The sequence below is a fragment of the Bactrocera latifrons genome, unplaced genomic scaffold (assembly GCF_001853355.1).
Source record: "Bactrocera latifrons isolate USDA-ARS-PBARC rearing strain unplaced genomic scaffold, ASM185335v1 scaffold_263, whole genome shotgun sequence".
NCBI classification, from domain to species: domain Eukaryota; kingdom Metazoa; phylum Arthropoda; class Insecta; order Diptera; family Tephritidae; genus Bactrocera; species Bactrocera latifrons.
The window spans coordinates 337,317-355,739 of NW_017536219.1; the positions used below are offsets into that span (position 1 = coordinate 337,317).

Here is an 18,423-nt window from a genome sequence, read left to right on the forward strand (position 1 = left end):
ACAGTAACTCATTGCATGAATACTCGTAATATCTTCTAGTGAGATTTGCTATATGTAGTTTAATCCACGGCAGGAATCCCAGCGGTAGTGGACAAATTTTTTTTTTTTTTTTCAAAAATTTTACTGTATATTTGTTTTTTTTATTCAAGAATATTAAATTTAAAAGAATTAATACAGTAGGTTTCTTTTAATTCCCAAAAGACGCCTTGTCTAGGGCCGCCTTAAGGTTTCTCCTTTGCGTAATCCATCCTCATTATTTTTTTACTTTTAAAACTTATCATAAGATGTTTGGGGAATATCTTCTGTTCTATTAATGGCACAAACCTGTGAAAAAACAACCTCTAAAATTGAGAACCAAGAGGTAGAAGTTTTATGTTGTATGAGGTTTTGTTCTGAAAGCATAATTATAGCTATGTATACGTGCTTATCAGAGTCAGATCCCTCAATCTTCTCGACTTTTCGGCTGACATCTCAGGCTTACCATAACTTAAAATAAGTTTAAACGGAACTTATTATGTTCCAGACTTGAATTTTGAATGATGAATGAAAAATTATGATTTAGCATCAAGAGCCACAACCTGGGCTTTGTGCCATCAAAAAGTGATAAAGTCTAGTACGCTAAATTACTACGCCAAACGCAGTTTTTAATTTAGCTTAAGAGTAAAGGTTTTTATGATATAAAAAGTATCAGTTTTCGAAAAACTTTGGCAAATATATTCACGAATTTTCTGGATTTTTCTCATAATCATTTTATATTGCATTACAAATAAGTGCACAGTTATTTCTAGTTTATAAAACTTAATGTTTCCAATTCAAAAAATTATTAAAATTAAGCTGTCTTCTGCACAAAAATATAACCATAAACATGAATAGTACTCTTTCAGCGACTTTGCACTTCACTGTGCGCGGAATTTTCTAGAAGTCCTTGAAACACCATATTTTGGCGAAACATATGCCGCACAACAGCTTAACGATCAATAAACGCATTGCTACTGAATATATTTATTAATTGGGTTTACCAAAAGCAGGCCGCAAAAGCCACCGATTGAAAACTTTCCAGCGAACGAAGCGCAGAGAGTCCGCAAAGCCAACGAAACCAATTAGCTAAGCAATGACTAAACGAATTTTTACATTGTGCGCTTGTGACGACAAACGTTTGGTTTTCAGATAATAACAAAACGTGCGAATTTGTGCGCAGACGAAATTAGAAAACAAATAAAAATGTTGTAAAGTAGAGACTATAAAAATTTTAACGCAAGCCTTTAAAAGGGCACAAATTGGCAATGTCAAGCGAACAAACACGCGGATTGATCGACCGTTTATGCAGCCTCAGTGAAGAGAGTGCGAGGCGGAATTTCGTAGTGATGCATTCGCCAAAATGTGTTAGTATTCGAAGCGAAAAGAGATGCAAATGGCAATCTAAAGAAACGAAACGAAAAAAATATACGGGGTTTTTAATTTGTTTATTCAAGTTTTGGTGTTCCCGATCAATAGTGTTTTTAAAGCTTTTGAACTCATAATTCGCACGTACGTTGTTTATTTTCACTCTTCGATTTTTTATTATTGCTTTAGCTTTGTTGTTTGATTTTTTTTTATTTTTTTTTCTGTTATTAGTTGTTTTTCTCTTTTTTATTTTTTGGATAGTTGTGAAGGACGGGGATATGTATAGAGTCGCATATTGAAAAGTTTGTGTCTTCAATCCACAGAAATCGTTGAAATACTTACATATCTAATATTTCAAATTATCGCAAGGTCAGCCAAATTATAATACAAAATTTACGTGACATACAAAATTTAATAAACGGTTCAACTAACTACCTTGGTTAAGCGCTACAAGCATAATGGAATAATTTTGCTTAAATCATAATTTTTATATTGCCGTGTTAGATGTGGTCTTGTTTTCGACTCGTGTTACCCATAAACTCATAAAAGTGGATCAGATCCGCTTTTATCGACGAAACAACAACTTACAACATTTATTTATTTTGTTTTTTCAAGCGCAACCGCATCGCTAGTTCTCCAGAGATGTATCTACCGATATATTTTAATCTCAGTCTGACCAAAGCCGTTTAATGTAAGAGAATGTAACAAGTGACTCACGACAGCCAGGTATACGTAATCAGAACGGAGCCGGATTTTTATCCAGCCCAGGGCTGTGAACTCGGCAGATTTTCAGCCACTACAACAACAACAACTCCACCTCGCCTTCTTCCATACATTTTTGGCAAAGAGCTGCCAGAACGCCAATAATTGCGACGAGATTGGCTTTGCTATGAGCTATTAATTCGGAGGGCTTCTTACGGCTCACTCTGGACCGATAGGCTAAGCTCACTGAAGGTCTGGAGGTCCAAAGGGTCAACGCAAGAACCGACGACTCCCTACCGATTAAATGAAATTCAAAAAGTGGGCCTTACCTAGCAAGCTCGTCGTAGCTGCAAGCTTTGCAGTTTCAGGCGATTGCTTGACCGGCCACCCATACAAGCGTACTGAGCTTAAACAAAGTGTTGTAAAGAAGAGGGCACAATAGACCAAAAGTCGAAGTGGATTCCTCCAATTTAAATCTAGTTTAATCTAAACTAAGGGAAACTTGGAAGAATATCTGTCAATTCTGCTACTAATTTTTCCGATCTACAGTAAAAGTTTGCCACATAATTCGCTTATCTAACATAATATTGTCGACCTTATCTGCTTATTAGTCTTRCCACTCTTGCGCTGCTTACTACACTATGCGCATAGCCTTAGCCGCCAAATTTGTGAAATGCGCATGCGTAACGYGCCTTGTCAACACTGAAGCGCCTAATTACAATATATTTTGTACTCATTTACTTGGCATGAATTTCGAGGGGCATACTCCATTATATATGTACATTTGTATAAAAGCAGCTATGTGCCTTCCAATTTATGTTTGTTTTTCCTACAACATTCGCCAGCTTGCATAGGAGAGTTGWATTATGGTTCAATTATTTTTTCTGCTATTTATATATAAATTTTTTCTCTTTTCTGTTTTACTAACTTTATTTGGTGTAAATAAGTGTCAAGGTGGATCTAACACACAGGGGCTATTATGTTAGACTACAATTAAATTACCAACAAAGCATAAATAAAAATAAATTTATATATACTTAAATATACATAYGTATGTGCATGCGTTGGTATTCGCACATTTTATTGATAATTGGGCTGCCAACTCTGCTTTGAAAACTCACTTTTTTCCAATGGCAGTTACAAGCGCACGTTCACTTTTAATTGTCGTTGAACTCTTGCGCAATRTATTCTGTACAAATTGCTCGAGTTCAAGAACTTTTCATAATTTATACAGCTTTTTATTTTCGTAATTTCATAAACGCTGCATTTAGTTTGACAACAATAAATAACTACACAGTTATTTTTGGAGAGGTTCGAGGCAGCGCATAAATTCCTTTACTTTGACTTTTTTAAACTTTGTTGTATTTTTGTATTAATAATTCGCCGAAATACTCGTAAATAAACGCTTATTCGTTAACAAATTTAGTTCTGAAATTGWTGAAGTTTATAAAATTGGTGTTACCGCCCAATTTAAGCTGGTTCTTCTAGGTTACTACATTTTAAAAGTAAATTTTAACTTTCGCCTGCATCGAGCTTAAATGCCCTTMACATCTCAATTATCTCTTACAGCATAAAGATTATAAAATGATATTTATCCTGATTTGGATCAGACAGTTTGAAATGGTTCGATGTCGGTAGCGACCAATGAAAAGCTGGGCAGAAAACGATCTGTAAAAATTTCAGATTAAACATGAGGAACTTTTTCGTGTATGTACAGACAAATGCACCAAGGGACTGACAACAACATCCGTTGGGTTACCTGCCGTCGATGACCTAACTACAAAACAAAGCCTTGCTCACCGTCCCAAACAATGCAARCATTATTTGCTARCAATTGGTGAAGTAGAATGGACAACAAATTCCATCTTGGTCGGGTTCGAGGCCCCTCCAAAACCKCTGTCGTACTTTGAGTCCGACACTCGGCCACAATGCAACTCCACATTCAACTGACACAAGGTTAGTTCCGTCCGCTTTTGGGTTTGCTCTAGGAACCACGAATCTCCCCAAAGTCCGACGGTAATAAGCAATTTGGWATAAACTCTAAAGGTTTACTGCTCCGCTTGGTGCCAGCATTAAGTCTCTGGTCGGACCCTGTAGCCGATGCTACTTCTAGTTGAACACCCACTCATCTCATGACTGGTAAAATTTGTAGATTAAACTTTAAATGTCTTTTCCTCAGTAGAAATCTCGTTTAGAGTCTATATGCAGTTCAAGCTAAATATTATAGCACAATTTCCTGACACGTCTATTATTATATTTCTAAGGCAAAGCCCTACAAAATATACTGGACATTTTTGCGGATTTTAGTCGTCTACTTATCCCCTGACCCGCTGTTAATGACTGGAAAGACTGACAGGTGGATATGGCTAAATTACATCAGCTCACTCTGATTATTTACAAGGTGCGTTCCAAAGTAAACAGGACTTAAGCAAAAATAGAACAAATGGTTTTCTGGCAAAATCAATTGTTGGATTCTGAGCAATTTTTGGTCGTCAGTCAAATTCGTGCGGAACGAACCGTGCACACAGCTTTCGTAATCCCAAATGTTCGGTCAAAATGCGATAAACCGATTTTCTGGAGTTGTTCAATTCCATTCTGAGGAATTTTAATAATGATTTCGGCTGATTTTTGATGAATTCACGCACAGTTTCGATGGAATTTCCGCTGATCACGGATTGTGATTGGCACACATGTTGATCGTCATTTATGTACTCACGACCTCATTGAAAACGTTGAAACCACTAGTGCACTCTGATACGGTATATTCAGTTATCGCCATAAACTTCTTTCATCAATTGAAACGTTTCGGTAAAAGTTTTACCAATTTTAAAACGAAATTTATGTTCAATCAAATCTTTATTTATTAAATCCCATTTTTTGGTTGAGTCATTTTGATAATACTTCCCTCTTTAGATCACTGGTAGATCTCTTGTTTTCAAGTGTGCTTGATTACAAGGTCCTAACAAGGTATTAGCCAATGGATATGGATGTCATTTTGAATATCTCCCTACCAGAAAATGGCGCTATCGAAGAGAGTAAATTTTTTTCTGCATGARAGAGTTAAAGCCACAACTTCGCCTAATCATTACTATTTACTACAAATTTTTTTCGCATTTTTTTTTTCATTTTCTTGTTGTTCTCTTTTTGGATTTTCCGCATTTTATCACTAACTGAAGCGTAAAAATCGAACCAACACTTGTGAGGYATATTAATAACTGCAAGCGTAGCGCGTGTCCGGTTGCTTTGGTTTATTGAACCAAATATCCGAAATATGCCTTCACTCGCACCGTTCGCTTGTACGCGGTGTACCAAATGCATTTCTTAATAAAATTGTTGTGGTTAGCAAGCGCTTGAACACAGCTTTGTATGCCCAACAAATGCATGCCTGTGTAAATATGTGTTGATTGCATAGAAAATATTGTGAAAACTGTGTTTTGTTTTTAAAAAAAAATTTTTTTTTTTTTATCGGTTGGGTTAACTTAAAGCTCTATCGTTTTAGTGGGCGTAAACGCACATAAATATTGAGAAATTTGTTGTGGWAAATGCGAAAAAATCACGCTATGTTTAACATCCGCTTTAATTATTTAATGTAGGAAGGCAATTAACGGAACAGTCCCTCAAATTAAAAGCCTGTTTTCTTTTCCAGAAATAGTTACATGTTACTCTGAGCAAGAAATAATAAAACTTTGTGCATTACTTTATTCTTCAAAAATTCAAATAGTAATATCTCTTGGCCCCAATACACTTGTGTTAACATTTTTTCAATCCTYGAAACAGTTTGTTAAAGTCAATTTCCGGAARAGCCGTCAATGAGCGTGACGATTCACGATTAATATCTGGACTCAAGACGGTTTCCCAGAAGCGGTCGATTGAGTTTTATGAATAGACAGAAGTCACGCGGAGCTAAATCAGCCGAATACGGTGGTTGTGAAACGATATTGGTTGAAAATTTGGCGTAAAAAAAACAGAATCAATGCAGCATGCGACGGTGTCTTTTTGGTGGTGCACAAACCAAGAGTTGTCAGCCCATACTTCCGGCCTCCTTTTATGAATAGCTTCGCGTAAACGACGCATTCCAGTCAAATAGTATTCCTTGTTGACAGTTTGAGCGATCGGAAAGAATTTGGAGAGATCCATACCTCGATAACTGAAGAAAATAATCTTGATTTTTGACCTGCTTTGACGTGGTTTTATGAATTCGGCTCACCTTTGCCACAGATATCACTAACAGTCATACCAATCTAGCAAAAAAAAAAATCCACAAATGGAAAAAATTTGGCTTTGGAACCATTTGTTGAGCTTCATCACGCTTGGACCCTGATCGTTTTCGCACATTATTATCGTTACCGTTTGCTTCATAAATGGTTCGATTTCATTTCGTTTCAGCAAAAAGTCGCAGATGTTAATTCGGTTCATTAAATTTTTCACAGCCAATTCATGTGGTACCCAAATATAGAGCTTCTTTTTGTAGGCTTTTGTAATCTTAACAAATTTCATTGGTGGATTATTTATTTATTGGCATTCCTCCATTTTTTATACCAAATTTCAAAATATAGCGTATTTCTTAATTTTTTCATTCATTTTTGAACAGCTGTAACTTTTTCAACTTCTTCGAATTAAAATTTTTTTTGTTTTTGGTTAAATGAAACTTATCTCACCTTGCCAACACTATATGGTATGACACAATGTGATTGGTAGCAGTGGAGATATACGACTGCAACGACATCTTTTGACAAAATACGAAAAGACTTTTTCGACTACCCAATATCATATGTGACCTGGTCTACGGAAAGGGGGCTTAGGTGTCAAAATATTAATTTTCACTTTTTAGTTGATTCGGATGGAAGATGAGATGCTTTTTCACGTGATAGAATCGAAAAAGACGATAATCAACAGAAACACTTACACAAACAGAACATCCGGAAAGAGAGACGAATGAAAACAAGACAACAGCAGCTGCGCGGTATTAGAGTAAACGTCACTTCTTCGGTGTTACTTTTTTAAATGTTCCACACTAGCAACTTACACGATGAACTATAAAAATATTCCGACCAAAAACCACACTTACTGGACGTCCTTGAAGCCTCTGGAAAGGAGAACAATTAATGAGATAACGAGAAACTGACGAAACGAGTTGTTAATTTTTAACAGCTGTTTCCCAGAAAACTAGTTTTCGCACGTTAGCTCCCTTTTCGTAGACCAGGTCACATATATAATCTCCTTAATTTACGAAAGTATAAAATGTTTGGTAATACCCGAACTCAGTCCTTCCTAACTTCTGAATATATATATGTAAAATGTTTTGAGTGACTCTCCGGCAATTTTCACTCAACTGCATGAGTGAATTTTCCCACCAATTAATATCAAAAAAAAAAACCAATAAATTAATAACTACAAAAAACACATCTTGCAACATGCAATTATGACTACAATAATGTGCACAGGAAACTTAAAAAAGTCGGTCAGCTAATAATAACAATCGCCTAACTCGTTATATAAATAATTACATACAATCTTTTTMAAGCGAGTCACAATTGATTTCATATTAATAAGCCGCGAGTAATTGCAAGTATTTCACATCAAATTTCCTGCAAGTTGCCTCTATGAGCAAACTTTTTTTTTTTGTTTTCTTATTGTTTTTCTTTTCACTTCATCGATTTTTTAGCCTTACAATCCAGCCTTACTAGCAAGAAGGAAATCAATGTACGCTTGAGGAACTTTGTCATAATCGAATTGCAATCGAGTGAGACATGGARTTAACAAATGCAATTAGTAGGTACAGACATGCGCACAGACAGACATACACATATGACACATCGTCGTGACATAACAGTACATAATTTATGTGCGTTTGTATGCGTTACGTCTGTCAGTTAAAATATGTGGCAAGAGTGGTGTTTTGAAAATCGCAGCATGGAAATTGTTGCAATTTCAACGAATTGCGCAATATTTAATGAAATAGAAATGCACATGGCTTTGTGTGTGTGCGTTTTCCCGCATTTTTTGGGCTTAGGCAATTTTATGGTCGGTTGGGCAGTTAGAGTGATGGCATAGTTGCATCTTTATCTATTGCACAACATAGTTGTTTTTAATAAACCCTAGGCAGAGTTGTGTGTTGCATAAAATATATTTCTTGAAAAAGGTTAAACAATCAATGAAAATTATATTATTAAAAAATCATATTTACAACAAACAACAGCGTTCATTTTTGAAGTCGCCGAAACCAAAACTCTCCTTAAATAAGAAATGAACCAGATTCTCACTACAAAAGTGAGACTCGCTTTGAATTCTGAGAAAATTATAAGCAAAACTAAGCAGGCTTTATGTCTGAACTTTCCTATGCAAATGCAGGCTACCTCTGCCTCCCTCCCCTCTGAACTACGCAGGTTTTCTGTCTGAAATTTCCTATGTAAATGCAGGCTTTTCCTGTCTTTGCTTATACCAACACAGTCTGATTTTAATCCAACATAGTTCAGTCATAGTTGTAAAAAAAAAACTTGTAGGGTTAACCATTGAATTGCCAAGTTTATTTCAAAGCATATATATAGCTTTTTATACCTGGAACAAGGTATATTAACTTTGTCACAAAGTTGGTCACACTCAGAAGCCTTTATATAGGTACTCTATAAAATATATACATATAAAGTAAGAACATGTCCAGCTAAGCCGAGTAAGTCAGGTCTGTGTGTCTGTATTTTCGCAAATTAGTGACTCGGTTTTTGAGATATCAGTTTTCTCCAAGAAACCTCAAATTTTTGAATTGCAGATACCGGACCACTAKAGCATATAGCTCTCATACAAACTGAACGTGCAAAATCAAATTTTTGTGTGGACAATTTCTGACGATCTTCAAAGCATTGATATAGGTTAAGTTAGATTAAATAAACACCCAGAACTCCCAGGCCATGGTTTGAAAAGGCCATCACATACAGACATAACGCCTAGAGACTGAAAAAATTTTTTGAGGCGGCTCATATCAGCTCTAGACAATTCGCCGGGTTCGAAAAAATTATGGCAACCGCGAGGCTTCTACCTTAGCCTGGGAAAGCTGGCCATTGGAGGAGAAAGTGATTAGAGATTTCCACCTCAGTTTCCTCATTACAACTTTCACAGATAGTGCCGAAATCTTTAGCCTCATCGCGTGAGTGCAAATGAGACAGTGCTCAGCAAAAGACGTCTATCATTACTGCTATATGTGGGTTACTAAAAGCTAGCTGTCCATGGACCTTTTCCTTTCCACTCTCGTCCAGCGGGCTTTCGCAATGCTCACAAGTCTACGTTCTGACCAGCGCTTGCTAACCACGCCCGAATGCACGAAGTCAGCGGAACCCCTGCTCGTTCTCAACCAGATGGTTTTTGRGTATAGGTRCCTTTTTTTGCAAGCTTTGCTATACAGTTTCCGACGGTTCCGCTGTGGCCAGGTACCCAGCCAAGTTTATTAAAACATAGCTAACTAACCTTAACATAGTTAGGTAATGCTCTTCTTGAGTAGCTTTGAGCTTGAGCGAGCTTAAGGATGCCATACATCGGAAATGTACATTTACTGCTACTTTGATGGCTACCACTTCTGCTTAAAAAGTAAAGTCGTCTGGCAATCTGAAGCAAAAAATTATTGAGAGCTCCTGACAGAAGACTTCTCTCCAACCCTCCATAGAGCTTCGATCGATTTGTGAAAAAGCTCACTGAGCCTCCTCTCCAGCGACTCTCCGAAGATATGTGCGTAGAGAAGATGACGCTGGCAGTAGCAACGCGATAATCTCCGAAAAAATCGGCAAGATCGCACCACTATGGCATGAAAATAGCTGACACASAAACTGGCGACTTAAAGTCAAGCTCTTGTATGGAAACTTTAGCTTTAGTGCAAACGAAGTTAACGTTTTTACTATAAAGTTAGAAATATATGATGCTTTTAATCTGTCTAAAATTCAAAGAACTTTATCGGTAGGGTTGGTGAAAGTTTTCTAAGGGAGATTAATTRATTTTAAATTTATTTGAGTATKTTTTATAATTATTTAGATTATCGAAATATGATAAACAACGGTATTTTTAACTTCGCACAAGATATGCGCAACTTTATGTGCTTATTTCCCCTACCAGGAAATAACAACGAATTCCTTGTTGCTGAACTAAATCTGTGGGTCACTATTACTGTTATGTAACTGTTATATTACATTTCAACAGTAGTGATTTACCAAAAACCGAAAATGCGCACGGAAGGCAAGATCGCTTACATATCTACATGAAGGCTTAAATGGTGCATAAGCTCATACATATATATATTAATGTATACATATACTATATACATACATATGTACATATATGGAGCTAAATATGCGCACTTTTGATTTCAAAGCAAATGCGAGTGCAATAAAAACTGTTGTAAAAATAAATGAGCGAAAAAGCGAAAGAAATGGTAATGAAATTGGCAAAAGTAAATAGTAGTAAACAAAAACAAAAGCAAAGRAGACAAGTAAAAATTGACAGCAGTTAAAAAATAGAAAATAAAAAAAAACTAACGACAACAGCATTGACTTTCATTGGATGCAAATAAATCAATATTTACATATTAACAAAGACAAATACATATACACACAAAAATATTATATGTGAAAATCATACAATTTGTGCACTGCGCATATGTAACAACGGTAGCATACGCTTACACACCTACACATGCCACTCACGCTAACATAAACGCATTGAACTGTTGAAGACGCCAGCAGGTACCGGTTAATTCAACTGCAACAGCAACAATACGAGTACAATCAACCGAAAGCCAAACAACGTAATCAAAACAAAAATAAAACGTAAAATAACGGACCAGCCGGCTTCTTGCAACATCGCAACGTAACCGCAGAGTGTAACCGAGCAGAAATGCCAGTTACGAGCGAAACGCAACGTTGTAATAACAACAACAACAGTACCATTGGTAGGTGGAAACATTGCAGAGCGGCAATAACAACGAAAGCCGTTAGTTGGTAACTGTGTGAGGCACTAAATATTGTTGTTGCCAATATTTGTGCATGTGTATTTGTTTTTGTATGTGTGCGCCTTTTTGGCTGCTGTGCTAATTTTTGCTGCTCACTCACGTGGAATTTCRACGTCTCGCCGGCTGTTGGACAGTGGACGAGATTGCAAACATGTTTGAATATTTGTAAATAGTGTTCGATGCTTTGTCCTTAAAAAGGGGTCACTTATCTGAGGTTGTTGTTTCATTGACAGGGTTTTTTACGTGGCGGATTCCAAACCCAGCGCACAACCCTGGGAAGGGGATGTTTCGTCTTGTCACTTTAGTTCGCCTTCAAACTGATRTTTTTGGCTACCCAAAGGATACTTAGTCTAAGGCTTTTCGAGAGAAAGGTTYTGGAAAAGATTTGTCGTCCTTTGCGCTTTGACAACGGTGAATATCGCATTCGATGGAATGATGAGCTCTAGGAGATATACATAGTAATTGACATAATTCAGCGARTGAAGAGACAGTGGCTACGCTGAATARGTCATGTCGTCGCCTCCTTTGAAAAATATGTGGTCTACTTTACTCTATTCACTCTAGCAAGGATGCATCGGTTGCCTTGTACTGTTGTAAAGCAGCCATTAACAATTAATTCCTCACCGAAAGTAGTATTTTAGCTCTACGACCCCACAGTCAARCCTATTATGTTCTATGGGATCTTTGTGTGGTGGAGGGTTCTAAAAAAGACCACACTTGTAGGGAAGGTGAAGAGCATCCAACGAGCAGCGCTCACCAGCATGTGTGGGGCTCTAAGGTCCACTCTAACCATGGCACTCATTGCCGTTTTGCTTATATTGCCCATAGAACTCGCAGAAAGGTGTTTGGTTGAATAAATTGCTCAGAGAAACTGCGTTTCTAAAGACATGTCGGGACATTTGTAAATTCTTACACGTTTTGACTCGTCGTTATGTTGTTTTATTTGGTTCATGATGGGTAGAAACCGTTGGTTAAGAGAGGCATTGAGCTTTCTTACTACGGATATGTCTAAGCTTGAGGAGAAGGTTGGTGGAGGGGTATATTGTCAGGATGTCTTTTTCAACTTCAATTTCAGACTTSCTGACATTGTAGTGTTTTTCCAGCCTTGAGCTCGCTAAACTTGCGTTCAGGGCTAGTTAAAATATCAATAGCATCGAGTGAATTCTTGATAAGACTCATATGGAAGCCAGACCGCAGCGGAATCACAGGTAACTAACTAAATAACTGGCAAGAAAAGTTACCCTAGCTCCGCTTTCAGTATAAAGGCAACGGCTCACCTCTTCTTGTGTTTTCTACTTCTGTATTGCTGGGATTTGCGAAAAATTGGCAAGCGCTGCGCTACAATCCGCTCATGCGCTGTTCCAAGTTTCTTTTAGCCAAAGATTGATCGCAAGAGATCAAATTAGTGGAGAGGATTCCTGCAGTAAGGCTATCCTCTCCCTTGTTGTGGGAGTTCTAAAAGTCCATTACCCTATCGGCGTCAATGTCATAAGGTTTTTACTGAACGCTATCTTCGGAAGCTGTAAGGCTACAAACATCTCAACACTTCCTTTTCACACTTTTTTATTGTCTCACCAGATATCCCACCAAACTTGTAGGAATAGAATTTAAACGCCTTTGGAAATTTTTATCGGCCCCAAAGCGTTTTGCTGACTAATAAGTTCGAATTACTGGTGTTATATTTTTATGGCTTCACAAGGGACTGCATTTAGTAGTCCAATTGCGATCTCTGGATCAGCCATCAAATCAAACCTAATTAATTTTAATTTAATCTACTCAACTAACACTAGCCCACTATGCAACTCTCAAATGCAACACATTACTACCGTAGGTGGCGGATAAATATTTAATGGTGACCACCAGTTTGGCTTAGTGAGATGTCTATGGCAATTTTTCGGCTGTCCGCAAACATACCAACATACATACTGCTATGCATACATATGTATGTTCATAAATATTTATTTACCTGTATGAGCTTGCATGTTGTTGTCATTACTTTTCAATTGTCCATTAAGCACGCTCATCACCTTGTTGTTGGTCGCTAGTGTTGCCATGAGCTTCAGCTTGCATTTATTATAGCATTGCTTTGTTTAATGTCTTTTTTATGACTTTTTGTTTTTGGTATTCTTATGTAAGCCTCATACATGCCGCATATGTTGGTATGTATGTGTGCGGACCGTTGGTCACTGTCAACTTCACCAACAGCGATGACTCGCCGTTGCTCGTTGGACTGTGAATTGCATTTTCATTAGTTCATTTGTTGTTACTTTGTTTTGCTATTTGTCAACTTTTTGTTTAAGGAAGCGTTGCATTTCTATGTGATTAGATAACCTGCGCAGAGTTCAAGTTGCTCGACCWGCAAGCAAATAAAGTTAGATGTCGGTGATTAATATGTTGTTTGAGGCACAATGAGGTGAAGATGATGATGTAATATATTACTATATGTTGTTGGTGTTGCTTGGATTACAAGCGTAGTTTGTTTTTGGATTACGGTTCACATTAGCGCTCCTCAGCACTGACACTTGTAATATTTTTATGGAAATTAATTAAGGAAAATGTAATGGCCAAGGCCATACACTACTGTATTGAAACAATGGAGACTTATGAGTCGACAGACCTTCACTAACTTTAGACTACTCATGGCTTTGATCTTAGAATGCCATTATCGTAGAGTTGATCTTGTCAAAGACCACCTTCAAACTTGTAAAATTCCGCGCGCATCTCTGATTCCGGCGAGAGTATAAATAAAAAAAAAAGATATAACAAAACTTGCAGAAAAGATAAGATAAACTCCAAGTATTTCAGGGTTCTAGAAATTTTTAGTTATTAAATCTACTATTATAAAAATTGGAAACTAAGGTTTTTTAATGACTTAAGTGGTGACCTAAAGTCTAAGTCTTATTAARTTGTCTTTTAAGCGAAGTGATCTTCACGCAACTAAAGATTTTCCATATTTTCGAAAAATCTTGGGTTTAAATTCATCCTTCACTGTGTTATAATGTAGTGTTGTGCCAAGTTTTTAGAGTTAGAATACCTTTCTGTCCCCTTTACCTAGCTAGATAGAGGTATGGAAATGACTTAAAATTAGACAGATTTGAAGTTACAGTTACTATCAAAGGTATAACTCTCCACCAACARGTTGCTTCTGTAGCCTTTGAGATGTAGAATTGAGACAAATGTCCAAGTTCAACATCCCATAAATAAACCGAAGAACCTTTTTCTCGATAACTCGTCAGATGTTGTCGTCGTCCAGCATATTGCAGGACGGAGATGATGAGCGACTTATAGAATTTTGTCTTTGTTCGTCAGGAGAGAACTTTACTTCTCAATTGCCTACTCAGTCCGAGGTAACACATGCTGCCTAAAGCCATACTGATAAGTTAGCATCAATTGAGAAGGCTTATCCCACGGCATGATGCATTTCTCTCATCAGTTCTTCGCCGATGTGATAACTCGTCCGGTAATCCACCGACCAAACTTCTTCATGGTCGGGCAATGGAACGTCTTCTCTAGCGTCATCAATTGCAGAATCGGGTTCACTATCTCCTGATGTTTTGCTTTCACTGGCTGAAGAAGTGCTTCCTCCATAATTGCGGTATGCTCTGAGAATCAGTCACTAGATCMCSTCTGTTGGTTCTAAAAGAGTACAACGGTTTACTGCCGAAAAATAACCAAAAATTTACAAATTTTTGAGATGTCGAAATCCAAACAAAAAAATCGACGTTTTTTAATTTTACATTAGGTGTGCTTCTTAATATAAAAACATTGAAGCTCTTTCTATATGTTATAGTTAGCTGTTAAGAGAAGACACCTCTCTCTTTGTTTGACCGCCTTACAGTAAGCTGTTAAACTCTGAATATTTTAAATTTTAAATTTAAGAATCAGCATATCTCTATGTTTTAGGCTTCAAAATGGTTTCGGTATTTGCTATAATAAAAATAGTCAAGTAGCCAAGACACACACCTTTTTTCAAGAAAGATAACCCAAACTTTTGTAATCAAGTATTCAAACTTGTCGCAGCGCAATTCCACTTTCGARTAAATGAAGGCAGCGCTTCCGCATATTGAACTGAATAAACAGCGGTAAATTTCGGTCAAAAGTAACCGGTTTAACAATGCCAAAGCTTGCAACACTAACACCTGATTCGCATTAATTTGCTGTGGCATGCTGCGAGTGGCATGTTGCATGCATTATCGTCTCGTTGTAATGCCGTTTGGCAAGTGTGAATCCACTACACTTCCGCCAAATTCTCTTCAAAGCAACGACAACAATAACAAAAGTAACTGCATAAATTTGGGAATTTGGCGCCACACGCATCAAACCAGTTAACGGTTTGCGAAGACACGCAATTAATTGTTATGATTAGCAAATCCAAGAAATGTAATTCAATGCACGCAAAAATTTAAAAAAATTTTTTTTTTTTTTCGATTTGAAGATAAAAGGCTTTTGCATTTATTTGTGTAACATGAGAAAGTGTTTATATAACGGAAAAGTGTGCAATTTTCACAAATAATAACTCATATTTTCACAAAACTCACACACACACTCATCATCATCATCGATTTCATTCTAACCACCTACGAGTACCAAGTATTAAACCCGATTGACTTCATCTTTGCAGTCGCACAACGTAAGAACGACACGAATCAAGTGTACGTGACCGATTCGTGCCTGGAGAAGCCATATCGTTGCCCACATCCGAAGATACAATTCTACCTCTACACGCGACGCACACAACAGAATCCCGAATTCATCGATGTGCTGAACGACAATGCGCTCTACTACACGCACTTCAATCCGCGGCATCCGACCAAAATCATCATACATGGCTTTGGYGGCGGACGCAATAATAGTCCCAGTCCGGATTTGCGCGAGGCCTACTTTACCATCGGCGATTATAATATTATTATTGTMGATTATGCCGAAGCGGTGAAGGAGCCTTGTCTCAGCCAAATGGAATGGGCRCCACGTTTCGGCAGCTTGTGCATCTCACAGTTGGTCAAGTATTTAGCGCGTCATCCGCGTGGTGTGCGGCCYGATGATCTMCACTTTATCGGTTATAGYGTGGGCGCACATATTGCCGGACTCATTGCGAACTATCTGAAACCAAACGAAGGTAAGTTGGGTCGCATTACCGCCTTAGATCCGACCATTTTCTTTTACGCGGGCACGAACAACTCRCGCGACTTGGACTCGAGCGATGCGCATTTTGTCGATGTGCTGCATACTGGCGCCGGCATTTTGGGTCAGTGGCATTCGAGCGGTCATGCGGACTTTTACGTGAACGGCGGTACGCGGCAGCCGGCGTGTGTGGGTTCAGCGACGCTCTTTCGTAGGTTTYAGTGTTTTTATTCCTTGATTGGAGCTTATTTATTCGTCTGTTTGTGTTTTGATTTTCTGCAGAGACCTTAGCCTGCGATCATACGAAGGTGACACCGTACTTCATCGAGTCCATAACTTCGACGCGTGGTTTCTATGCGGGTCCCTGTCCGAATCTCTTCACCTATCTAATAGGCTGGTGTGAGCCTAAAGATTCAGATTATGTGCTAATGGGCGAACATGTCTCGCATGAGTAAGTAAAAAGTAGCCGCAAATAAGAAGGATGGTCGTGAATATTTTAAATTGCAAGCTGAGAGGAAAAGCAAAAGGGAAATATTTTCAGAAAGCTGTAAAGTGTAATATGTCGAGTTTGAGGAGGAATGAAATTTTCTTCAGACTTTGTGAAGGGTTCGCCTAAACATTGCTCCAACAATTCTATTTGAGGTCATATCAACTTTTTGTAGTTTAAAGTCTGCTAAAATGTCTGATTCTCTTAATTTATAAATATAGTATGTCTCAAAGTAATAGACGGATTTATCTTCCAAATTCGTTCGAGTGATCCTTGAATAGTTTACAATCCTTAGTAGTCTCGATTTTTACACTAAGAGGCCTTGAAAGTGAGTTTCGAGTATCGGTGTTTTACTCCCTTTTCCTACTCGTACGTAATATATTTGACAGAGTTACTCTATTATAAAAACAAGCAATATCAAGTTTTATCTTCAACATAATCGCTTTGCAGATGGGATCCTTTTAGAAAATTATCCAACAACATCGTATGATATTAAAAGCACAGCTTAGCTCATRTTACCCCACTTTCGTTTCATCTCTCTAACATAACTTCCTGACAATATCAATACAATTCTATTTCCTCTCAGTTAAACCTTGAGTTCTCAGCTCAAAACCCCCATCTGCTTTTCAGTATGTGTTCAGTTAGTGTAACCAGTGAAATTATGAGCTATAAGCTTTAATACGTGACCGTATAAGATTCTATATGTCCAATACTTTTGCAGTGCTCGTGGAAATTACTATGTGACCACAAATGCCAAACCACCATATGCGCGTGGCTTTCCGGGAAAAGGACGCTCCGCAAACAATGGCGAGTATCAAGGCGTGCGCAGATAATCCCAACTACCTARAATCATATATATGTATATATAAAATATGATAAATAATTTAGTTAAAATTGATTACTTCTTTGTGTAAAAGTAGTGCATATTTGTGATTTTAGTTATAGAATTGGGTATTKTCTCACTGTGTACCAGTTAATGTATTTATGTTAAATATTGTAAATTTCGTATACTTGGAATTTTATTGGTTTAAGAGTGTAGAAATGAAATTATGTATATATGAATTAGGGTGGAAATGAAATAAAAAAATTGTTTTGGTTTTGAATTTGCAACGAAATTTGAAATTTTTTAAAAATAATATAAAAAAATTAAAGAAAAAAATTGCTAAAAATTATTTTTGAATTTTTTTTCTCACTTTGCTTAGAATATTGTTGTGAAGCAATAACAATTAATTTTTTATTTTCCTTAGCATTAAAATCAATTTGTTTTTTAATTTTTCAAAAACGTTTTTGAACTAATTAAAATAATAAAGCTTTTTTGTTTTTATAAACGATTTTTATTGTTAATTTTCACAATCAGAAAAAAATTGCTAAAAATTATTTTTGAATTTTTTTCTCATTTTGCTTAAAATATTGTTGTGAAGCAATAACAATTAACTTTTTATTTTCCTTAGCATTAAAACCAATTTGAATTTTAATTGTTCAAAAACGTTTTTGAACAAATTAAAATAATAAAATAATTTTTTKGTTTTTATAAACGATTTTTATTGTTAATTTTCACAATCAGATTTTGAGAAATAGTAAAACTTATTTCCGCGTTCAAATTAAATCACGTTTTACTTTAAATATTTTTTAGTAATTTATAATAACAATATTTAGAATAGTTTATATTTTAGTTTTGTTGTTTAAAAAGCCATTTACTTACCTAACATTAATTTTGTATATACAATTCCATTAAAATCTT

General features: G+C 36.7%; 1 protein-coding gene across 3 annotated transcripts in view; it reads left to right on the forward strand.

Moving 5' to 3' along the window:
* LOC108969722 (phospholipase A1 member A) overlaps positions 1–17,742 on the forward strand; it is a 30,164-nt gene extending 12,422 nt beyond the window's left edge. The window contains exons 1-4 of one of the 3 annotated variants that reach the window (XM_018934609.1): positions 1,313–1,382; positions 15,696–16,406; positions 16,478–16,646; positions 17,404–17,742. In XM_018934609.1, the coding sequence (XP_018790154.1) occupies positions 1,379–1,382; positions 15,696–16,406; positions 16,478–16,646; positions 17,404–17,515 (996 nt within the window). In that variant the 5' untranslated portion in view covers positions 1,313–1,378 and the 3' untranslated portion in view covers positions 17,516–17,742. Of the gene's footprint in view, positions 1–1,312; positions 1,383–15,406; positions 15,455–15,695; positions 16,407–16,477; positions 16,647–17,403 lie in introns of those variants that run through there. The other 2 variants (XM_018934608.1, XM_018934607.1) reach the window with 2 other exon arrangements.
* The last annotated feature ends 681 nt before the right edge of the window (positions 17,743–18,423 follow it).